This window comes from Salvelinus fontinalis, chromosome 20 (genome assembly GCF_029448725.1).
Source record: "Salvelinus fontinalis isolate EN_2023a chromosome 20, ASM2944872v1, whole genome shotgun sequence".
In the NCBI taxonomy this organism is placed as follows: Eukaryota; Metazoa; Chordata; class Actinopteri; order Salmoniformes; family Salmonidae; genus Salvelinus; species Salvelinus fontinalis.
Genome location: NC_074684.1, coordinates 8,933,626 through 8,959,624, shown reverse-complemented (window position 1 = coordinate 8,959,624; position 25,999 = coordinate 8,933,626). Strand labels below are relative to the sequence as shown.

The following is a 25,999-nucleotide window of genomic DNA, read 5'->3' as shown; positions in this document are numbered from 1 at the left end:
TTCTGTTTCCAAAACTAAAATCTGTTACGAAAAGAATGGACTAGGATTTGTAGACTTTAGCCTTTGCAAAAAGAAAATTGTAATCGCGTTACCGAGTTATTGCGCACGCGCACTTCAGAGTAGGCGTTACCTAACGGACATATGCAGATCTTTGCTAGAAACGCCAATAGGATCTCGCAGGCTCGTGCTTGGCTCTGCCCACTATGACTCATTTGTTCACATTGGAAACGACAGGCTGTGGCCTGTCTTGGTTTACTTATAAAATATTTGACTTCATTGTCCCAACCAATGTTCCCGATTTGTTCCCAACGAAAAACTGCTGCAACGGTAGCTATATCTAACTAACTTTATCAGCTACTAGCCAACCTAGCAACTGAGGTCAATTTAGCTAATGATGGACTCTTATAGCTTCGATGCAACCAATAGTTTTTACATTGTACTAACTCTCTTGGTTGCAACAAAGCTAGCTGACTCGGTGACATTCTAATGTGTTTACTTCCTTTGACAGATCTGAGGTGCAAGTTGAGTCTATTCGCAGGAATGGGAAATTCAAACTCCTGTAGTAACAATCTAGGGATCCCCCCAGCAAAAGGGCCCAATGCCGTGGGATGTTCAGATTTCATGATGGATCACTCTGTAAAGGTAATCAGTGTTGTTTTAATTTTCCTAAATGCAAAACTAACTGGTAACAACTGAAGCTGTCAGTCTGGTCTCATAGACTAGACGTAACATAGTAAACGTAAATCCGTGAGACTGAAATTAGTATGACATGCTAACTTTGGTATGGTTACATAAGATACAAGGTTACTTAATAAGGCATTAAGGTAAAAACGAAAGGGGGGTGGATGGTTTCTTTGATTCTTATCATGGACAACTTTAGCATTTTAGCTAATTAGCAACTTTTCTACTTTTTTTTGTTGCTTCTTTGCAACTACTTATCATGTAATGCTTACCCTCCCCCAAAGGGGAAAAAGTATTTTTTTTACTGTTATTTTCACTGTCATTTTACTTTTTATTTTTTATTTCTTTACTTATCTATTGTTTACCTAATACCTGTTTTTTACTTAAACATTACACTGTTGGTTAGGACTTTTAAGTAAGCATTTCACTGTAAGGAGTTGTATTCGGTGCACGTGACAAATAAACGTAGATTTGATTTCCCTAATCTGAACCATTTTAGCTAACCATAACCCTTTAACCTAACTTCTAACCTTAACCCCTAGAGCTAGCAAACGTTAGTGTTAGCCACCTAGCTAATGTGAGCCGCAACAAATTGGAATTCGTAACATATCTTACGTTTGTACAGTCGTAACTTATTGTACATTTTGGAAATTCCTAACATTGTATTAATTTAATTTGGAACTTTGTACAAATTGCAATTCATAACATATACGAAATGGATGATGGAAATCTACAAATGAATACAGACTATATGAAACATCATACCAAATGAGTGATCATACTAAATGGAGTGTCTCGGATTCACCTACAGAATAATAGGAAATGTTCTGAGACCATGCTGAAACTGTCTGTCACTAGGGTACCTTCTTTCGGCTATACTATCCATGTGTAGCACACGAGGATGCTGAAAAACCAGACTGGATCCCAAGCAAAGAATATTTCTATGGGCTTGCAGACTTCATGAATATCAACAGAGGCCTGAGTGAACTGATTTTTAATTACCTCTTTGGTAAATATATTTATTCTATGATAAATTACCATTTAGTTTATTTTAGCTATAGTGATCCTGGAACATATCGTACAACTCATGTAGGCTAGATGTACCATGTTTTAGGCAGTACCATGTTTTATGCAGTGTAAAGTATGTTATTCGATCACTCACAAACTGTATTTGAGTTGTTATAACATGTTTTTTTTGTAAAGGATCTTTTAAGATACCTGCTGCCATGAATGCCCCATATAAACAGAATGGGAAGTGTCCAGTAGTTGTCTTCTCTCATGGACTTGGAGCTTTCAGGTACAGACAGAAGTTACCATTTAATTGTTCATATTACATGTACAGTGCCTTCAGAAAGTATTCTCACCCCTTGACTGTATCCACATTTTATTGTGTTACACAGTGGTGTAAAGTACTGAAGTAAAAATACTTTAAGGTACTACTTCAGTCGTTTTTTGGGGTATCTGTACTTTACTATTTATATTTTTGACAACTTTTACTTACACTTCCTAAAGAAAATATTGTACTTTTTACTCCATACATTTTCCCTGGCAACCCAAAGTACTCGTTTATATTTTGAATGCTTAGCAGGACAGGGAAATTGCAAAATTGACACACTTGTCAAGAGAACATATGGTCATCCTTACTGCCTCTGATCTGGCAGACTCACTTAACACAAATGCATCTTTTGTAAATAATGTTGGAGTGTGCCCCTGGCTATCTTTAAATTTTAAAAACAAGAAAATGGTGCTGTCTGCTTTGCTTAATATAAGGAATTTGAAATTATTTATACTTGTATTTCTACTTTTGATACTTAATTATATTTTAGCAATTACATTTACTTTTGATACTTAATATTGCCAAAATAGTATATTTTAAACCAAATACTTGTAGTCTTTTACTAGTACTATTTTACTGTGTGACCTTCACTTTTTCTTGAGTAACTTTTTATTAGGGTATCTATACTTTTACTCGAGTATGACAATTGGGTACTTTTTCCACCACTGGTGTTACAACCTGAATTTAAAATGGATTAAATTGAGATTGTGTGTCACTGGTCTACACACAATACTCCATAATGTCAAAGTGGACTTGTGTTTTTTGACACTTTTAAAAATGAAAAGCTGAAATGTCTTGAGTCAATAAGTATTGACCCCCTTTATTACCGACTTGTCCAGTTTAATGCCACTCTGTAACACAACAAAATGTGGAGAAAGTCAAGGGGTGTGAATACTTTCTACATTCTCCACATTATCTTATCTTATAAGGACATTATTTTATGCCTTATGTCTTTTCCCTCCAGAACTTTATATTCAGCCATATGCGCAGAACTGGCCTCACAGGGCTTCATAGTAGCAGCAGTGGAACACAGGTAATCCACATGCTCTTTACACACACTCTCTCCCATTCTCTACACACGCTGTACACAGTCTGTCCACTTCATTCATGAAAAGAGACTTTGAAAAGCGCTCCTGAATCCAATGGACAGAGGAAGGGATGCTCCAGTCTATATTACATTTACTTAAGCTAACAATGACAGAGGACTCTCCATAAATACACAGACCGTCTCCCCCACATAGGCTACAGGTGTGAGCGGCCTGCCTGTTTATCTCAGGGTGGGAGTGGGAAGGATATGCAGACAATGGTACAAATTAGGTCATCACATTTCTATCCGTATGGACTGCTGGGACTATATGGATAACATAATGGCTGTTCTATGGCCTAACCCCATCTGTCATGGGGTTATGGCCTAAAGCCCACCACACTATACAGGTTAAGCTTTCTGCTGTGAACTTCAGTGTAATTTTTCACATGCCAGCGTTTTTTTAACATGTCAGTATTTGTGCTGCTGAAAGATATTTCTTATTCGTTGTTTTACTCTAGGGATGAATCTGCCGCTGCCACATTCTTCTACCATGGAAAGACTGAAGAGCCCGAGGAGAAACAAGAGGAGTCTCCGCCACTTAAACCCAAACCTGAGGCCCCAGAGAACCTGGTAGAGGAATGGATGTACTACAGAGCTCTGAAACCAGGCGAGATTGAATTCCCCCTCAGGAATAAACAGGTATACATAGTAATATACAGAAATGAATATGTCACGCACAATGTAATGTGTAGATTTCGTTATCATCTTGTTTGAATCCATTCCTCAGTACCCTACATTTTGAGTGATACATTTGACTTACGAATGTAATACCACTACTGCCGTAACATTGAGGAATATTGTATTTCTCCACATTTGCATTGCCTCCTGTTAGGAAGACAAATGACAGTTTGAAATTGACTGTCTTTCTAGGTGAAACAGAGAGCCGATGAATGCATAAAGGCTTTGGATATACTCATCCAAATCAACTCGGGCAAGAAGGTGGAGAACGTGCTTGGGACAGAGTTTGACTGGATGACTTTGGCGGTGACTATTTTATGTTTGAAATGGAACAATCAGCGACCAGCAACTCTTTAACCTTTTGTGTTCTCTGCTGTTGGGAATGGCTAAATACACTGCCTTTAGATAACGCTCAGCTTATTCGCGACACACCAAGTTAAACTCTTTATAACCCCTTTTTCTTTTGTAGAAGAAACAAAATAAGCAAGGCCACCTGTTTTCATCAGTTAAATTATAGATTTTAAAGGGATATTCTTCCACCTAACAGTTTTTGATAGCTGTTTTGACATTCCTCCACATTGGATAATAAACAGGCCTTAAGAGTTGTGCATGAACAATCGATTAGTATTCAGGTAACTTGTGTAAAAACTTGTAGTACGATTACTTGTCTTCTGTTTGAATCATACCCTGGCATTTCAATCATATCCTATGACGCTGGTAATGAATGACATCACCCTGTATCTTCCCTTTCTCCCAGAACTCTATGGACTTGTGCCGGATAGCAGTGATGGGCCATTCTTTCGGTGGAGCAACAGTGATCGAAGCACTCAGTAAAGAGATGAACTTCAAGTAAGAGCTATCCTTCTCAATTTAGTCACATTTAAACAGTCGTTTCAGTTTTCAAATGTAGATTACGTTTCTCTCTCGACAAAAGTCTAATCAAAAGTAATCAAGTGGCACATTTAAGATCTGGTTTCGATGATTGGCTGGAACGTGGTGCTTTAACACCAGAGTTGTGAGTTTGATTCCCCCATGGTTCCATATTGTAAACTGAAAATATACAGTGTCACTTTGGATAGACATGCCTACTAAATCAGTGTTTCTCAGTGTGATGTTGCAGACCAGTCCTTTAGATGGTTGGCTTATACCAATAAGTCTGTTTTTCAAGTGCTGTGTGTTTTAAATATATTTCTGCACTATGAGGTTGGAATAATACTGTGAACTTGGGAAAATGATGCTCTTTTAGTGTTGACCTGTTTGAAAAGACTACCTGAAATATCAGCCTGTTTTGATGGGATGGAGTTTTGGCCTGCTGACATCACCAGGCGGTATATTAGTTAAATGACCAATAAGAAAGAAAGGGTTCCAACCTTTTCTGCCAATAACAGCCAGTTTTCAGTTTCCCACTCAGTCCTAGTTAAATTCTTGCTTGAGAAATTGGTCTTTGCTGAGAAGCAATTTGTTTATTTTTTACCATTTTTTTTTTTTTTTTTTTAAACAATCAAAGCAAGGTACTTAATTGTTACCCAGAAATGATTTGGTATTGAGATTAAAACAGCTGCATTGGACCGTTACCCTAACACCTAGCGACCTTGTCAAGAGGTTCGGATCTCTTGGCTACCCCCCAAACTCACAATAATATTATTTGTACACTGAAAAAAAATAAACGCAACATGCAACAATTTCAAAGATTTTACTGAGTTACAGTTCAATTAAAATAAATTCATTAGGCCCTAATCTGGATTTCACATGACTGGGAATACAACATTGCATCTGTTGGTCACAGATCCCTTTAAAAAAAAAAAAAATGCAGCGTGACACATATCCTTCGCATAAAGTTGATTAGACTGTTGATTATGGCCTGTGGAATGTTGTCCCACTCCTCTTCCATGCCTGTGCGAATTTGCTGAATATTGGCGGGAACTGGAACACGCTGTTGTATACATCGATCCAGAGCATCCCAAACATGCTCAATGGGTAACATGTCTGGTGAGTATGCAGGCCATGGAAGAACTGGGACATTTTCAGCTTCCAATAATTGGGTGTAGATCCTTGCGACATGGAGCCGCCGTACATTATCATGCTGAAACATGCGGTGATGGCGGCGGATGAAAGGCATAAGTCGGCTTCAATCTCAACATGGTATCTCTGTGCATTCAAAATTGCCATGGATAAAATGCAATTGTGTTTGTTGTCCGTAGCTTATGCCGGCCCATACCATAACCCCACCGCCACCATGGGGCATTCTGTTCACAAGTTGACATCGGAAAACCGTTCGCCCACAGAAGATGAGCATTTGCCCACAGAGGTTTGTTACGACGCCAAACTGCAATCAGGTCAAGACCCTGGTTAGGACGACAAGCATGCAGATGAGCTTCCCTGATATGGTTTCTGACAGTTGGTGCAGAAATTCTTTGGTTGTGCAAACCTACAGTTTCATCAGCTGTCCCGGTGGCTGGTCTCAGACGATCCCGCAGTTGAAGAAGCCGGATGTGGAGGTTCTGGGCTGGCATGGTTGCACGTTGTCTGCAGTTCTCAAAAATTAGGTTGGAGATGGCTTGTGGTAGAGAAATGAACATTCCATTTTCTAGGAACAGCTCTGGTGGACATTCCTAGTCTACATGCCAATTGCACGCTCTCTCAAAACTTGTTGCATTGTGTTGTGTAATAAAACTGCACATTTTAGAGTGGAGTTGTCTCCAGCACAAGGTGCACCTGTGTAATTATCATGCTGTTTTATCAGCTTCTTGATAATCCATCCACTTGACAGGCGTAACATATTTTGGCAAAGCAGAAATGCTCACTAACGGGTATGTAAACAAATTTAATGGGAAAAATATTGAGCGAAAGTGTTTTGTGCGTATGTTACATTTCTGGGATCTTTTATTTTAGCTCATGAAAACAACACTTTACGTTCATATTTTTGTACAGTGTAAATGCTATTGATCTCCTCAGGTGTGGCATTGCCCTGGACGCGTGGATGTTACCCCTGGACGAGGAGATCTACGCCAGGGTAAAGCAGCCCATCTTCTTCATCAACTCTGAGAAGTTCCAGTGGGCCGGGAACATCATGCAAATGAGGAAACTGGTCCCACCTGGCTCCTCCTCCACACAGAGGAAAATGGTCACCATTAAGTACGGAAAGAGTATACATTCATTGTGTCTGAGATGACAATGTGAACGTTTTGTTTTCCACACCGATTTGGTTTAGCTGATCTGTGCACAAAAGACCAAACAAAACAAACGCCATCTCTGAATCCACTCTGGTCTGCTGTCATTTATCTCGTGTCTGGCACTTACAAAACCACTTCCTTAATTGAAACCAGTCTGTCAGTGCAAAAAAAACTCTTGAGTTGTATATCCTCCTCAAAGGAGGAACCTCTTTTCACAGTCCAACTTCACAGTTCACAATCCAAGAACAAACAATTGCCTCTATGTGAGAAGCACATCGATGACATTTGTGTTGTCCTTTTTGCTTCTGTGGCTGACCCTGACTTTGGACTCTGCAGGGTCTGTGTGTGTGTTTTTCAGGGAGTTGTGTTAACCGAAAATACATTTCTGTGATCTGAAAATGATAATGGCCACTTAAGTATTCTTCTTCTTCTATTCTCCCACCACAGGGGAACGGTTCACCAGAGCTTCCCAGACTTCACCTTCCTGACAGGCAATTGGATCGGGAAGATCCTGAAGCTGAAAGGAGAAATCAACCCTCAGGTTGCCATCGATCTCTGTAATAAAGCATCGCTAGCATTCCTGCAGCGACATCTAGGTAAGGGTCTGTATGGTGTTCATTTGATTTGTAAAAGAGGGTTGCTTCAACAGTTGCCTGGAAACCAGATGTTGAATTGCATTCTCTGTTGGGCAGAAATTAGCGTTTGAAGCAGGAAAGTTTCCTCTCACGACCTCTACAAGCTAGACTGTTTAATGAAATGGTATTTTAACGTACTTTACCGCTTGGTCCATTTGGTGGTATGAATGTGATGCAATATATCCAAAGTATAATTACATAAATTTTCAAACCGCTGGTAGTGCTTTCAGATTTCTATCGCCTGAAGCATGCGCACAATCTAAAATACATACACGACACACATATATGAACTTGCCGAGTTCGTGCACGAGAGCACAACCATCGCTTTGAAAAGTTGACGCAATTATAATTTCCTGTCGATGTCTCTCATTCCTACTGCCAAAAGGACCAACCGCACAGACAACTGGTAAAGTACGTTAAAATATAATTGTATTCAAAGTTCTGGCTTGTAGAGTTCGTGAGAGGAAACTTTCCTGATTCAAACTCATTTTTGCCCGACAGAAATCAATTTCAGGTTTCCAGGCAGCTTCAACAGGTGCATCAGACATGTTCAAATGTCATTCTGTGTACGGGAGATTCTTTCCTTCTGAAAGTTTGTCCATTTAATAAAACAGGAAGCAAAGTCATATCTTTGTGTGGGTAATGTGTCAATTGTGTTTTGTCTTTGTTTTGCAGGTATGGATAAAGACTTCAATCAATGGGACCATCTAATAGAGGGCAAGGACAGCAACCTCATTCCAGGCACCAATGTCAAAGAACTACCTTAGTTCAATTCCATCTAAACTATGCACTTTACACAGAGGGATGTTTGATTTCCAGACAATACCACTAGCTGAACTCAAGGAGACAGTATTTGTTGCACTGAGCTTTGAAATTGTTTAATCATAGACATAATGTAAAGTAGATGCAAAGCAATTTCTACTACAGGCTATCTTTACAAGTAGCTAATTATGATTGCTTGGCGAGGGTGCATTTCTCCAACTATTGAGAAACTGCTTTTTTGGTTTCATAGTATCTATATAGAGCAGCTAAGAACACAATCTGCTGTACTCAGTATATTTTACATGAACAAAGTTATGGTTGCAGTGTGCTATGTGATTATACACCTGTATGGGATATTATTCAAGAGTACGGTTTAGAAATTGTTTGGGATCAAGGAGTCTTAATATAGTTTCAAGATTCCATTTTATAACCCCTAGATGGTTAATGTGATTACGACTTTGATTTATTATTTGGTGTTTATTTAGCATGATTGCACAGAGTACAGATTGAGATCATGTAGCGTAGATACAACAAGAATCGACTAAATTGGTTACACTTAGCTCACAAAGGATGAGACGTTTCTTGATTCCTTTGAATCAGATCCATAAATGTGTCGAGTGCCTTAGCCTACAGCAGCCTACCCGTGTCCTTCCACCTGGGTTGTATTTGTTAGTCGCCAAACGGGAAACTCACTAACACAACCTGAACTTGCCAATGAGAAACCTCTCCTTTTCCGTTTTCTGTTGCAAAACTTTCAGTAGTGTGCCCTAATGCAGTTTCTCAACTCCTCGGGTTACCCCCGACAGCACATATTATTGTTGTAGCCCCAGACAAACTGATTCTACTCAGAGGGCTTGATGATTAGTTGACAAGTTGAATCGCGTGTGCTTGTCTGGGCCTCAACAATGTGTGCTTTTTGAGGTATTGGAGGACTGGAGTTGGGAAACACTGCCCTAATAAATACAACCCTGGAACACTCAAATGTAACAGCTTATTTTCTATCCTTCATTTCCATGCTTTTCATTTTTACACTACTGTAATCCAATGCATCTAATTTGTATGCAACTATAAATGGATACTGTGAACATCGAGTATTTGTGTCCTTGATCAGTGACAATTGTGGCGATAAATATGATCATAAGGTCCTATGTGAAGATTATGAACCATCACTTTCCTGTAATGTTCTGGAATGTCATAGAATGCAAGCTACATCTACACTAGATTGTGGAGAACAATGTAGATGTGGTGGTATGAGAAGATCATGGCAGCTGCTGTAAAGACAAAGGAAGTGCAAGATTGTGTAAACAAACATTCTCATCTCACTGCACATTTCCACTTTTTTTTTTTTTTTTTTTACAGGAACAACTATTTTGTGACTGTTGAATTTAATTCTAAGGCTTTCACATTGACATGTCTGATTTTTCTAACTTCAACAATAATGGAATATGTAAATCTAGTGCTTTATTTTTGAAACACTGGCAAAATTACAAAAACATTTTGAACATATCAATCTTGCAGTGTTCCATAAGTGCACTAGACTGGTACAAAAGCCCTGGATGAAAGAGTTCTGTTTAGAACTACTGAAACAAATGTCAACAACCATCCTAAAATCGTGTTGTTATTTTACCGAATGTCCATAGCACCAAATAGTTGAGAAAAATTGACAATCCCCAAGGCATTTCTGATCAGCAGCCGAATAGCTAACTTGAGCCAAATGAGGTGAAGTCTGATTGTCATGATCACATACCCGAAACAATCTTCTTTAGTACAGAGTAGATCCTCCTATAATGGAATAGAACATTATTAGTGTCATTCAAAGTTTGATTCTTGTTTAAAAAAAAATTATAAAAGATATGTAAGATGCAACTCTACTAGTCGAAGAGTTCTGTTACCTTGTCCTGTGTGGAAGCACTGGATGTAACCTCCACATTGGTTACCTCTTGAGTCTCAGCTCCCTGTTCTCTGGACACTGCAACATTTACATTGTCATCAATACGTACACAGAAATAGAACAGCCTGAAATGTACCCAAAGGTTTCATATTCTCACTAGATGTATATGCAGACATTCTATGAATCCGTAAGATGTCATCATATACCTAAACAGTCTTCATTAGGACGAGATGTTGATTCCCCAGGTAGATCATCCTATAAATGAACAGAATATCACAAGTGTTCCAGTCAATGAGCATATCTTTATACAACAACTCCCTCTCTAGATTACTACTTCAAATGTCCTTACCTTGTCCTGTGGGACTTGATACAACCTCTGCATAGGTAGCTTTCTTCATCTCAGCCCATGGTTTGTAGACACAACTGTAAAAGGGTATTTACAGCGATAATTGAAATCAACAAACTATATGAGTGCATTTGTCCCTGTATGGATTTGGCTGACACTAATCCAATCAGCTGTGATTACATAACTATACAGTCTTCGATGAGACGTATAGTCACTCCAAGACATGAGGTGATTTCCTCAAGCACGGCATCATCCTAAAATGGAACAGAGCATTTTGAGTATTCATAGTTGAGTTTGATGAAGACGAAGTGAATGGCACTCGTTACAACCAAACTCTTACCTTGTCTGTGTGGGACACAGCATCAGTTGCTGGTTGGATATCAACTAGCTGTTCTGTAAGCACGTCTGGAAGGGCATTGATCATTTACATACACAGAGTGCATTTTGTTGTTGTTTGCATTTGACTCAACGTGTCAAATTAACTCTCGCAAGGTGTAGATCACAGGTGTCAAACTCATTCCACGGGGGGCCGAGTGTCTGCGGGTTTTCGCTCCTCCCTTGTACTTGATTGATGAATTAACATCACTAATTAGTTAGGAACTCCCCACACCTGGTTGTCTAGGGCTTTATTGAAAGGAAAAACCAAAAACCTGCAGACACTAGGCCCTCCGTGGAATGAGTTTGACACCCCTGGTGTAGATGAATAGCTCCAGACTGCAACCCTTTAGTCGCATTTTGCAACCCCTTGACTTGGCTGTGCGAGTAAAAAAATATATATTGGTCGCACTGGTGCGAGCTGCACGTTCTACCTGGCCCCCTCAATAAAAACATCCTACTTATTGGGAGGATAAAACCATGAATTTGTTCAAAAGTAAAGTAATAAAAGAGTATGCCCGTCAGCTGTGCTTGCCTTGCTGAGACCGGCTGCTGTAATGAGCGAGCCTTTCACACTCACTCTCCCCCCTTGTGATTGTATAACATTTCAATATGCAATTGCAGAAAAACAACATCTTTGGAAGCAACTAGTTGTCCGTATCAAAGAGGGGAGATTATCAGCTTTTATTAGGTATAATTGTTATTTCTCAACGATCCTTATTGAACTCAAAACACAATGTTTTACGATCAACATACACTACATGACCAGAAGTATGTGGACATCTGCTCGTCGAACATCTCATTCCGAAATCATGAGCATTAATATGGAGTTGGTCCCCAATTTGTTGCTATAACAGCTTCCACTCTGGCAAGGCTTTCCACTAGATGTTTGAACATTGCTGCGGGGACTTGCTTCCATTCAGCCACAAGAGCATTAGTGCTCTGATGTTGGGCGATTAGGCCTGGCTCACAGTCAGCGTTCCAATTCATTCCAAAAGTGTTTTATGGGGTTGAGGTCAGAGCTCTGTGCAGGCCAGTCAAGTTCCTCCACACCGATCTCGATAAACCATTTCTGTATGGTCTTCACTTTGTGCACGGAGGCATTGTCATGCTGAAACAAAGTTGGAAGCACAGAAATGTCAAGAATGTCATTGTGTGCTGTAGCATTAAGATTTCCCTTCACTGGGTCTAAGGGGCCTAGCCCGAACCATGAAAAACAGCCCAGACCATTATTCCTCCTACACCAAACTTTACAGTTGATACTATGCAATCGGGCAGGTAGCGTTCTCCTGGCATCCGCCAAACCCAGATTCGTCCATCCAACTGCCAGATTGTAAAGCGTGATTCATCATTCCAGAGAACGCGTTTCCACTGAGTCCAATGGCGCCGATTTTTATACCACTCCAGCCGACGCTTGGCATTGCGCATGGTGATCTTAGGCTTGTGTGCGGCTGCTCAGCCATGGAAACACATTTCATGAAGCTCCCGACGAACAGTTCTTGTGCTGACGTTTGAACATATCGGTACAAATGCAGAAACACACATGAAATGGAATGGCATGCAAAAACAGGTAAAAATATATAATCTGCCTAAATATATCATCAAAGGTGTATCATCAAAAGTTGTACACAACAAATAGGCAAAACACCAAATCAATAGATAAGCATATCAAATGCCTTTAGTGATGGAGAATGTCATTTGCCTAGTTTGAGAGCTCTTGCCAAGAATGATCTTTGTTGCCTTGATCTCGTGAGAGCATACTGTTGCTGTGTACGTGTTAGACATTTGTGCAGAGCACTTGTGTGATCGTGCAGGAGCACAAGTTGTAGGAAGTGCCAATGATGTGGCTGCAGTGTCTCTGAATGCCGTCCAAGTCCTTGGGTAGACAAGAGAAATGATTCCACTCAATGATATGTTCTGTTAACATGTAGACCATGTCACTTGATTTATTTCTGTCCTGTACACTACTTAAAGAAAAATAAAATGTACACAGAAATAGAGGAAGGAAGGAATACCATTTCTGATTAACTAATCAAATTAATATGTCCATAGTAACCTTTCCTGCAGTCAAATGACTACTGGCCTCATGGTTGTAACATTATCAATATGTTTCATCATTTCGTAATTCATGTATATAAAGTCTAATATTAGCATGCAAACTCATAATTGAATACATTTCAACTTTATATCTGACATGGTACAGGTGTTTTCTTTTTTTCAGCACATAACCATATGTGTAAGGAGTATACTTTGAAACATCAAGGCTAGTGCATAGCTCACTGAGGTGTGAAATAATGGGCAGTGGTGTGAAGTACTTAAGTAGTACTTTAAAGTATTTTTTACTTAAGTCGTTTTGGGGGGTATTTTTACTTTACTATTTATATTTTTTACTACTTTAACTTTTACATCACGACATTCCAAAATAAAATTATGTACTTTTTATGTGATACATTTTCCCTGACACCCAAAAGTACTTGTTACATTTTGAATGCTTAGCAGGACTGAAAACTGGTCCAATTCACACACTTATCAAGAGAACTTCTCTGGCCATCTCTACTGCCTCTGATCTGGTGGACTCACTAAACACACACACTTAGTTTGTAAATGATGTGTTTGTGTGTGTGAAGTTTGCCCGAGGCTATCTGTAAATACATTTACATCTGGTTTGCTTAATATAAGGAATTTGAAATGCTGTGTACTTTTAATTTTGATACTGAAGTATATTTGAGCAATTACATTTACTTTTGACACTTAAGTATATTTAAAACCAAATACTTTAAGACTTTTGCTCAAGTATTATTTTACTGGGTGACTTTCACTTTAACTTCAGTCATTTTCTATGAAGATATCTTTACTTTTACTCAAGTATGACAATCGGATACTTTTTCCACCACTGATAATGGGTCACCTGTGTGACATGAGCCACAATAATGATTAGCCACAAAAGTGGAATTTGCTGATCACCTTCAGAATAAAAGTCCCTTATTAAAAGTAATTCAAACGTATACAAATTGTGGAATCAAGCCATATATTTGGGCTAATTGAAGCTGAACAAGGTTGGAATGTTGTTACGTTATTTAAAATGAAATACAATAATGAATTTGACAATTGACAGAAAAACTGTTGAAATCCCACGGTGGATGCGATGGACTGCATAATTGCATTGGGGGCATGCTCGCATGCGCTGTACAGCCTTACCTATGGATTGTGCACCCATGAAATGGAATATCAGTCTCCTCAGTAACACCCACAGAACACAATTCTCAAGAGTTTACACAAATATTAGCATCTTAGCTGTAATTGCAGGACTTTGACTGTGGGAAATCACCTCACTGTTCAGCCTGTTGTTGGGTATTGGACATTCATATGAGACATATAGGACTTTCATAGCGCTTATTACAGGACTCTGAAACCACTGTGAAGTGAGACACATTAGCTCACCAGTCAACCTACTATGTGTATTGGACATTCATATTGTACTGTACAGCCTACTCAGTGACACGCGCAGAACACAACTATGTCGACGCTAACATTTGTGTAAACTCTACATAGTTGTGTTCTGTGTGTATCACTGAGGTTGCTGCACAATCCATAGGTAAGTCTGTAGAGTAGAATATGAATATTAAAAATGCACAATAGGCTGACTGGGAAGGTGATTTCCCACAGTCAAAGTCCTGCAATAAGAGATAAGATGCTACTATTTGTATAAACTTTACATGGTTGTGTTCTGTCCCACTGGGCACAAACGTCAAATCAACGTCTTTCCCATGTTGGTTCAATGTAATTGCATTGAAATTACATGGAAACAACGTTGATTCAACCAGTGTGTGTGTGCCCAGTGGGGCGGTGGTCACTGAATAGGCTGATACCTCATTTCATGTGTGCACAATCCATAGTTAAGGCTGTACAGTGCACACAAATATGCCCAAAGCAACTCTGCAGTCTAATATATCCACAGTGGAATTTCAATTGTTTTGTGTTTATTGTCAAATTAATTAATTATTGTATTACATTTCTAATTATGTAACAACATTCCAGCCTTGTATAGCTTTATCTGTCCAAACATATGGCATGATTCCCCTATTTGTATTCGTTTGCATCACTTTCAAAGAGGGACTTTTAATTTGAAGGTGAACAGCAAATTCCACTGATGTGCCAAATAGTTATTGTGGCTCATTTCACACAGGTAAAGGAACCTATGCGAACTGTAGATGGTGGTGGGAGAGCTGGCCTCTGTTTCATGCTAAGCATAGCGCTTTCTCTCACTACTCTCTCAATGCATTATGTTACCGGTATTCACAAATGTCGCCAGGAGTCAGTATAATTCTCAATCATCAGAAGATATCAGAACTTTAACTGTTTTTGGTAACCTGCAAAAAAAGGTGTCGATGCAATTCGCTAAACAGTAAAAAAAAATAGATTAGGTCTCGATGTCTTGCCAAGGCTGCACTACAGCATCTACTCACAGGCACTAACCCACTACTGGACGGCACGGGGGATTTGACCTGCTTCGTTTCCGACCTGGGCCGGTTCACCCCTCCTTACATTTACATTTAAGTCATTTAGCAGACGCTCTTATCCAGAGCGATTTACAAATTCCTTAGACAACCTGGTGGTCCCGAGCTCCCCCAGGAACACCATATCGATACCGAACTTAGCATGGACACCCGTTCAACGTAGCATGCTGCAGCCCAGAGCTCCTCAGCTCACTTGATCCACCAACCTCAGCCTCCCAGTGACTTGGATTACAGGCACATGCCACCGTGCCCGGCGAGAAACTCAGCTGCAGGTTAAGGTGATAGGGGTAGGAGTCTAGGACGTAAATGCGAAGGCCGGCTGTAGGCTATAGTCCTTTGCATGGGAAAAACTAAGAAGTGCTGCTGACTAGGTTGTAAGAAATAAAATAAAGTTTATGCTTTACCATACATTGTGCAAGTAAAAAAATTGTAAAAAAATAAACACACAATGGGTCTGACATTATGTTTTTTATACATTTATTTAAAAACAGTTTCAGAAATTAATTTTTTTTAAAGAAAAAAAATCATTGTGCTCATTTAGAAATCTGTTTAGGCAAATAAAAAATAGTGATAAACAAACCCCCCCAAAATCTCTATGCTGACTTCATTTACAATGTACAGGAAAGAAAAACGTACATAATAGATTATGCTATAAAACAAGAAGACTCGTGTATCAATACATCTTCCAGCACCCTATGGGCTATTATCAACATTGTAAACCATTTATAATCCTCTCTTACTCAAACAGTAAAGCTACAGACAATTCAATGTCTTGGTCCAGCACAGGGAAAATTAGAGAGGAACAAGGGGTCATTTCTCCAGGACCTGAAGCTCAATACCAGAGCCATCTTCTTCTATACAGAGAACAAAACAACAACATACACATCAGACATGTCAGACCATTCATTCTACAGCAGACCGTAAAGATGGAATAGTTAATATGGGTTTAGAAGGACAACATGGTTGTCAAAGCGCTATTTATGACTTCATTCCATTTCAATTTACAGATCTGAAGAATAGAATATGTGAGAGCAATTAGTTGTATGCTCCAACTGGCCTATGGATTGTGGAACCGTCTGTAATGTTTAGGTCTATTCAGTACTTTGGTATCTGTGAACACTGAATGTGTGGTTCCTGGGGGAGCTTGGAACCTAAATCGAACTGAGGTGCATTCAGTTCGATGAAATGTTTGCTACGTTGTGTGACGGTTTGTACTGAATGACACGTTTCCCCAAATCGTTCTTCAACGTTCTTGGACAGATCTTAAGTTACGTTTGCTGTCTCGTTGCTGTTGGTAATCAAGCCCACTACTGTTGTGTCGTCTCAAACTTGATTGAGTTGGAGGCGTGCATGGTCACTCAGTCATGGTTGAACAGGGAGTACAGGAGGGGGCTGAGCACGCACCCTTGGTGGGGCCCAGTGTTGAGAATCAGCAAAATGGAGATGTTGATTCCTACCTTCACCACCTGGGGGCTGCCCGTAAGACAATCCAGTAGCCAATTGCACAGGGCGGGGTTGAGACCCAGGGCATCAAGCTTAATGATGAGCTTGGAGGGTACTATGGTGTTGAATGCTGAGCTGTAGTCGATGAACAGTTATTCCTCTTGTCCAGATGGGATAGGGCAGTATGATGGCAATTGCATCATCTGTGGACCTGTTGGGGTGGTATGCAAACTGAAGTGTGTCTAGGGTGGCAGGTAAGGTGGAGGTGATATGATCCTTGACTAGTCTCTTAAAGCACTTCATGATGACAGAGGTGAGTGCTATGGGGTGATAGTCATTTAGTTATTTTTTTTTATGTAATCTTTATTTAAATAGGCAAGTCAGTTAAGAACAAATTCTGATTTACAATGACTGCCTACCGGGAAACTGCCTTGATCAGGGGAAGAAGACAGATTTTATTTTTTTACTTGTCAGCTCAGGGACTTGACCAGCAACCTTCCGGTTACTGGCCCAATGCTCGAACCACTAGGCTACCTGCCGCTACCTGCCATTATCTTTGCCTTCTTGGGTACAGGAACAATGGGGGCCATATTGAAGAATGTGGGGACAGCAGACTGGGATAGGGAGCGATTGAATATGTCCATAAACACACCAGCCAGCTGGTCTGCGCATGCTCTGAGGACACAGCTACGGATGCCGTCTGGGCCGGCAGCCTTGCGAGGGTTAACACATTTAAATGTCTTACTCACGTCGGCCACAGAGAAGGAGAGGGGGGTTCCGCAATAATTGCAAAATGCACACTGTTTTTTCGTACTGAACGCAGCCCTGGGTAAATGCCTGTGACAAACACGCTAGTGGTCATCAAAACATTGGGTGGGCGGTTACTCCTGGTTGTGTAAACAGTGACCATGGCAACCACAATGTAAAATGTACACAGAATTAGAGGAAGGAATGAATACCATGTCTGATTATTTAACTAGGCAAGTCAGTGAAGAACAAATTCTTATTTACAATTACGGCCTACCCCGGCCAAACCCTAGCCCGGACGACGCTGGCCCAATTGTGCGCCACCCTAATGGACTCCCAATCACAGCGGTTGTGATACAGCCTGGAATCAATCCAGGGTCTGTAGTGATGCCTCTAGCACAGATATGCAGTGCCTTAGACCGCTGCGCCACGCAGGAGCCCTTAAGGTATATTTCAGAACTTCTGTGATGTATATAAAGTCTAATATTGGGATGCAAACTCAAAATGGAATACATTTCAACTCTATATCTGACATGGTACCGTTGTCTTCTTTATTTTTAAGCCCATAACCATGTGTGTGAGGTGTATACTTTGGTTTCAAAGTAGATGTGTTTAAGACTACCAAGAAACACTTTGTGTGACCCTGATTTAGCTCACTGCAGTAAAAGGTTGTTAAGGAAAAGTTACTACAAATGAACTATAAACTATTAGCACTAGATGGAGCAAATACATCAAGGCTAGTGGACAGCTCACTGAGGTGTTGTGAAATAATGGGCAGTGATGTAAAGTACTTAAGTAAAAATATTTTAAAGTACTACTTAAAATGTTTTTGGGGGGTATCTGTACTTTGTTGTACTATTTATATTTTTGACTACTTTTACTTTTACTGCACTACATTCCTAAAGAAAATAATGTATGTTTTACTCCATACATTTTCCCTGACACCCAAAAGTACTCAACACTCAAAATTACATTTTGAATGCTTAGCTGGACAGGACAATTGTCCAATTCACACACTTATCAAGAGAACTTCCCTGGTCATCTATACTGCCTCTGATCTAGCGGACTCACTCATGTCTGAGTGTTGAAGTGTGCCCCTGGCTATCTGTAAATAAATAAAAAAATTAGAAAATGGTGCCGTCTGGTTTGCGTAATATAAGGAATGTGAAATGATTCATACTTTTACTTTTAGTTTTGATACTTAAGTATATTTTAGCAATTACATTTACTTTTGATACTTAAGTATATTTAAAACCAAATACTTTTAGACTTTTACTCAGGTAGTATTTTACTCGGTGACTTTCACTTTTACTTGAGTCATTTTCTATGAAGGGATCTTTAATTTTACTCAAGTATGTCAATTGGGTACTTTTTCCACATCTGATGACTTCTGAGCAGAAAGTGGAATGACCGGATGGAGAAAAAAAAAGGCTAGGGCAAAACTTTTTTTGCACTTGGCCACAAATATTTGGCATTTATAAAATAATTTGGCAGTTATAAAATAATTTACACACCACAAAAACCACAAAGACACACACACACACACAATGAGAAATTTAGATTATGTGTGCTACTGATTGAACTCAGCCAGCAGCTCCTGAAGAGGAATATCACCATGGTTGGCACAGTTAGAAAGAACAAGCCTGAGCTCCCCCCCTGCACTCCTCGCAACAAGGGGGAGAGAAGCCTTCTCATTAAAGTTTTCCTTTACCTCCCACCACCACTCTAGTTTCTTACATCCCAAAGAGGAACAAGAATCTGGTCCTCCTTAGCACACTTCACAAAACAGCTGAGATCAGTGATCGTGAGGACAGGAAGCCAGCCATCATCCTGGACTACAACCACAACAAAGAATGCGTGGACAACCTATACAAGGTGATTGGAACTTACAGCTGCAGGAGGATGACTGCCCGCTGGCCCCTGGTCATCTTCCATAACATCATTGATGTGTCCTCATACAATGCCTTCGTGATATGGAACAAGATCAACCCTGCCTGGATGCCTGATAAGTGGAACAAGAGGAGGGTGTTCCTGGAGCAGCTGGGAAAGGCACTTGTAACTCCAGACATTCAAAGAAGGGAGTGCCTCCCCCGCACAGCAACCTCTGCAGCGCTTGTGAAAGCTGTTCAGGGGGCTGAATCTTGTCCTGATCCACCTGAGGCTGGGGCAGGCAAGAGGAGATGCCAATTCTGTCCCCCAAAGAAAGATTGTAAAACAAATACTATGTGCTGCACATGTGAGAAATACATCTGCAAAGTCTATGCACACACACTTGCATACTGTCCTACATGTGCTAATTAGAGTTGATTGATTTATGTTCTTCACGTTTTTGTTTTGTATCTATCTTATTTAATTCTTATTTATTCTTGTTGTTTATACACCTTGTGGCTGGGGACAATGGTTAACAAAATGCGAGAAGGTTAGTATTTTGTAGTTGAATTCCTCATTCTACAGTATATAAGAATATAAGAATATATTGCCAAAAAGGTTCAAGACTGTTATTGTTTCCCTTCAATAAAATGCATTCAAAACTACTTTCTGCACATTTCTGCTGTAACGCTCGTCGTAATCCTCCTCGTCTGAGGAGGAGCAAGGATCGGACCAAAGCGCAACGTGGTTTGAATACATACTTTAATATATTAAACGAAGACGAACGCGAAGAACACTTGACAACTACAAAACAATAAACGACGTGAACAAACGAAAGAAACCAGTACCGTGTGGCGAACAAACACAGACACGGCAACAATCACCCACAAACAAACAGTGAAAACAGTCAACCTTAATATGGTTCCTAATCAGAGACAATGACAAACACCTGCCTCTGATTGAGAACCATATTAGGCCAAACAATAAACCCAACATAGAAACACATAACATAGAATGCCCACCCAGCTCACGTCCTGACCAACTAAACAAGACTGAACAAAGGAAATAAGGTCAGGAACGTGACATCTGCAACTTTCTTAGGCTATACAAGTGCTATCTCTTGCTAAAAAAATGAAAGTTTACACCTATGCAGTACCTTTAGCAATAATAATAATAAACCTCTACTTTAGTAAAGAAAACAATTATGACAGTGGGTTGTAATAAAAAAGAGTGGTGTTCACTGCTTAAATGCAGTCTTTCTGCATCGTAAAGAGGGAAAACCCAGATATTCACAAAGTTTTGATGAATGACCAGTTGTTTTATCATGCAAAATAGATTTGGGTTTTAAAATTCAATTAAGCTGCTTTATTTTAGGGGCTTAGTGAAGGCGGGTAATTTTTTACCCTAAGGACAACGGGAGTATACAGAATGTTACGACTTAACAAGGGTTAAGGATCAAAAGTAGAATAAAAGTATAACTTATTTCAAATTTCTTATATTAAGCAAAGCAGATAGCACCGTTTTCTTGTTTTTAAAATGTACAGATAGCCAGGGGCACACTCCAACACTCAGACATTATTTACAAAAGATGCATTTGTCTTAAGTGAGTCTGCCAGACCAGAGGCAGTAGGGATGACCACGTGTTCTTTTGATAAGTGCATTCACAATTTTCAAAATGTACCAGGTACTTTGCGTTGGCAGGGAAAATGCATGGAGTAAAAAGTACAACATTTTATTTAGGAATGTAGTGAAATAAAAGTAAAAGTTGTCAAAAATATAAATAGTAAAGTGAAGTACAGATACCCCCAAAAAACGACTTAAGTAGTACGTTAAATATGTTTACTTCAGTACTATACACCACTGTCTCTCATTGACCTCGTAGAAAAACTCTTTGCTTGGTTGGAGAAAAAAATTAAAACGCCATCTGCTGGAGGGAGGTAGATGTTCCGCCGAGTTGGGCCTCTCTCTTCCTCTTCCTCTCTGTCTGTATTGATGGTGCGTTCAAGACAACATTTTTTAGGAATGTAGTGAAGTAAAAGTAAAAGCAGTCAAAAATATAAGTAGTAAAGTAAAGTACAGAAGCACCAAACAAATACTTAAGTAGTACTTTTACACCACTGCTGATTAGCGTTCTCTTTTAATTTTAATTTTATTTATTTAACTAGGCAAGTCAGTTAAGAACAAATTTTTATTTACAATGACGGCCTACACCGGCCAAACCCAGACGACGCTGGGCCAATTGTGCGCCGTCCTATGGGACTCCCAATCACGGCCGGTTATAATACAGCCTGGATTCAAACCAGGGTGTCTGTAGTGATGCCTCAAACACTTAGCTGCAGTGCCTTAGACCGCTGCGCCACTCAGGAGGCCCAACAGTAAGTCAACAGTGTACTTACTTTACTGCGGGAAAACATTGATATGTTTGCTGTAAAGTACTGGACAGCAGATCATTAGTATAGCTGGTAGGCAAGGTTATTTACATTTTACATTTCAGTCATTTAGCAGACGCTCTTATCCAGAGCGACTTACAGTAGAGTGCATACATTTTATTACATACTGAGACAAGGATATCCCTACCGGCCAAACCCTCCCTAACCCGGACAACGCTATGCCAATTGTGCGTCGCCCCACGGACCTCCCGGTTGCGGCCGGCTGCGACAGAGCCTGGGCGCGAACCCAGAGACTCTGGTGGCGCAGCTAGCACTGCGATGCAGTGCCCTAGACCACTGCGCCACCCGGGAGACAGTTATGTAACCTTATTTAGTCCTACCTGCTACGGTGGGATTTAAATTAATTGTTATTCACACATTTGTTTTTGAGGTAGAATTACTGTCATGTTAATGATGCCAAATTGCTAACCTTATTTGCACCTTCTCTATTCCAGAACCAATGGGTGTCCGCGAGTCTTATCACCTCTCAATTAGGTAAGCTGTTTCAACCTGGAACACTATCATTCTGCTTTGGTCTGTTTCAGACATTGGAGGAAGTCCTGAAGAGCAGGAGTTTTGTCCCAGGCCAACTCTAACACCTGACTTAAATAATGAACATACCGAATCACGGCGATATAGGGGTGTATTTATATATAATGCAAGCTCCACTCTCAAATTGAAGTTTAACTTGTTGATATAAAATAAAATAAAACAACTTTTCTGTTAAAAATAAAGAAATAAATTAAACAGATCTGATCCCTACACAGGCTCAAGGGGAACCTGGGATAGCGGGTCTTCCAGCACCAGTACCCCTTTCAAGTCTTCAGATGTAAAATTCTTGAGTCCCAAAAACTTTGCTGCCGCAGCCACAATAATATCCAGTTTCTTCGACTTCTTTGAGACTTGTGCTGTACAGTTTATAATTGTGGCAATGAACGCAACAAAATCCACCTTTTTAACACACCTTATCTTTTGTCTGACAGCAAACATTTACTACAGTCTGTGGTGTATCCACTACCATATCTTCACTAGCATCACTTATTTTCTCAATTATTTTAATCACCTCCGCATAGGAGATTCGATTGACCGCTCTAACTGTTGCCACCTCAATCTCCTTCACCCTTACCGGGCACTCCAGGAACTCAGGATCATGATCCCCACCACAATTGCAACACCGTCTTCTACACACCGTTCTTCAGTATATTCTGTTCGTCTGCACACACTTGAAACATGGCCAAATCCTTTACAATTCCTACACTGCAGTGGTTTGAAAACGAAAGCTCTTACGCCGTATCTTACATAACCAAGCTTCACATGGGTCGGTATTTGCTCTTTATCAAAAAACAACAGAACAGACAGACTTTCTTATTTTTCTCCATTTGCCCAGCGGGTCAGACGCCAGAAACCAACCACACCAGGAATTCTCTTCAGGTATTCAACCTGAACATCCGTCGTCACCCCTGAGATGACTCCTTTTATGTGTGTGTAACGGATGTGAAATGGCTAGCTAGTTAGCGGGTACGCGCTACTAGCGTTTCAAGCAGTTACGTCACTTGCTCTGAAACCTAGAAGTAGTGTTGCCCCTTGCTCTGCAAGGGCCGCGGCCTTTGTGGAGCGATGGGTAACGATGCTTCGTGGGCGACCGTTGTTGATGTGTGCAGAGGGTCCCTGGTTCCCACCTCGGGCGAGGGGACGGTTTAACGTTCTACTGTTACATGTGCTCTACTCCGAAGTTCAAAACACAAAACTTCTGTTGTCCGGATTCTTTTGAGGACCACTGCAATCATCCTCAGCTCTTCAGAAATACACTCCTGGTCACAGCTGACAGACTCCACTTTTCCAAGCGCATAGTTCACCATTTTCGACACCTCAAATGGGTTTCCCACGTGCATCCTTAACTCAATAAACGCCGCAAAAAAAATACAAAATAAAACGCATCCCAACAAGAAGCGATTCATTATCATTTACACATGTATCCTCTACTCCAATTTTAGCCAATTTCCTTTTTGTTCCAGTTTTCGTTACTACTACTACCAAATTTACTTGACGCGCTGCTTAATTTGAACTCAGCATCCACTTCCGCCAACTTCCACCACTCGTGCTCTGATCCGGTAGCTGCCTTTAGGTTCCTCTCCATCTGTAGGCTATTGTACTGGCCTGTGTGTTAAAGTCTTTCATATGTGTAGTAGTTTGTTGCATCATATTGCTTAGTTTATCATTTGTGTCAGCTTTGAGTTCAATCTAAGCCACAGATCATTAACTTCCTCCATTTTGTACTTGACCTCTATCGACGCAGACCCGAATTCATTCAAGCAGCACTTCGAGAGCAAGCATTCCAAGTCTACAATGGTCCCAGTACTGGTTGATGTGCAAGCCTAAGTGACCACACACAAATGTACCTACAGCTGGGGTAAGATTCTTCCATCATTCACACACACAGTAGACATAGTGTAAACCACCATGTTGTCAACAAAAGGCTGTCCTCAATGCTTAAGTTGCATTGCCTATGGCTCAATTTGTGGATATGCTGTGATCACTCATCGTCTTTAATGTTGTGATTCACTGTCACGACGTCCGCCGAAGTTGGTCCCTCTCCTTGTTCGGGCGGCGTTCGGCGGTCGACGTCACCGGCTTTCTAGTCGCCACTGATCCATGTTTCATTTTCGTTTGGTTTTGTCTTCATTATTACACACTTCTATTCCATTAATTATGTTCCTTATTTAATCCCTTGGCTTCCCTCTCTGTTTTGTGTGTTATTGTTTGTCATGTGGGTTCGTGTTCTTGTGCTTTGGATTTTTGTGTTCCGTGTTGGAATATTATTCTTTCATTTTTTGAGTAAACTGTCGGACTATACTCATCTCTGTGTCCTGCGCCTGACTCCACCTTTATCCATTTCACCAACACCCTCACAGACCCACGATTTGAATGCTGCAACTGAGACGGAATGACAATGAGGGACACACGCGAGACCCCGAGTATGACTGAACATGGGCCGGATATTTGTGATAACGACCTAAAAGAGGTGCAGAAGCACACCAGCACCCCATTTTATGTGTATTCCATGGCCAACCATCTCTCTAATTACCCCTTATTCCACACTGTAGCACTCACTTCGGTAATCATGAAGCGCTTTGAGAGGCTGGTTATGGCACACATTAATTCCACCATCCCAGCCACTCTAGACCCACTCCAATTTGCATACCGCCCTAACAGATCCATAGACGACGCAATCTCAATTGCTCTCCCTCAACCACCTAGATAAGAGGAATACCTATGTGAGAATGCTGTTCATTGACCACAGCTCAGCATTCAACACCATTGTCCCCTCCAAGCTCGTCATCAAGCTTAGTACTCTGGGTCTGAAGGCCTCCCTCTGCAACTGGATCCTGGACTCCCTGACATCACTTCCTTCACGCTGACACAGGGGTGTGTGCTTAGTCCTCTCCTGTACTCCCTGTTCACCCACGACTGCGTGGCCATGCACTAGTCCAGCACCATCAAGTTCGCTGACAAGTCGACGGTGGAAGGCCTGACCAGGCCTACTGGGGGAAGGTCAGTGACCTGGCAGTGTGGTGCTGGAGCGACAACCTCTCCCTCAATGTCAGCAATACCAAGGAGCTGATCGTGGACTACAAGAAACGGAGGTGAGCACGCCCCCATCCACATCGACGGGGCGGCAGTGGAGCAGGTAGGTACTGCTACTCTCTGTTTATCATATATACATAGTCCCTTTAACCATATTTTCATGTACCGGTACATACTATGTCAATCAGCCCGACTAACCAGTGCCTGTATGTAGCCTCGCTAGTGTTATTTTTCACTGTCTTTTTACTGTTGTTTTTATTTCTTTACTTACCTATTGTTCACTTAATACCTTCTTTTTTTTTTAAATTGCACTGTTGGTTAGATCCTGTAAGTAAGCATTTCACTGTAAGGTCTACACACCTGTTGTATTCGGCGCACATGACAAATAAACTTTGATTTGATTTAAAATAGTTTCAAGTTCCTCTGCGTCCAAATCACTAAAGAC

General features: G+C 40.6%; 1 protein-coding gene across 1 annotated transcript; it reads left to right on the top strand.

Annotated features, from left to right (window-relative positions):
* The first annotated feature begins 186 nt into the window (after nucleotides 1-186).
* Nucleotides 187-9,437, top strand: LOC129817252 (platelet-activating factor acetylhydrolase-like). The gene is made up of 11 exons (XM_055872307.1): nucleotides 187-327; nucleotides 509-642; nucleotides 1,540-1,690; nucleotides 1,885-1,978; nucleotides 2,982-3,050; nucleotides 3,563-3,743; nucleotides 3,975-4,088; nucleotides 4,540-4,631; nucleotides 6,738-6,917; nucleotides 7,403-7,551; nucleotides 8,266-9,437. The coding sequence occupies exons 1-11, from the start codon at nucleotides 204-206 to the stop codon at nucleotides 8,355-8,357; spliced, it is 1,380 nt and encodes a 459-aa protein (XP_055728282.1). The 5' UTR covers nucleotides 187-203; the 3' UTR covers nucleotides 8,358-9,437.
* The last annotated feature ends 16,562 nt before the right edge of the window (nucleotides 9,438-25,999 follow it).

Excerpts from the sequence above, each read along its gene's own strand:
- LOC129817252 (XM_055872307.1), top strand. The coding sequence starts at position 204 with ATGACTCATTTGTTCACATTGGAAACGACAGGCTGTGGCCTGTCTTGG. Across the intron at positions 1,979-2,981 it reads CATGGACTTGGAGCTTTCAG|AACTTTATATTCAGCCATAT; the intron begins GTACAGACAGAA and ends TTTTCCCTCCAG. Across the intron at positions 7,552-8,265 it reads ATTCCTGCAGCGACATCTAG|GTATGGATAAAGACTTCAAT; the intron begins GTAAGGGTCTGT and ends TTTGTTTTGCAG.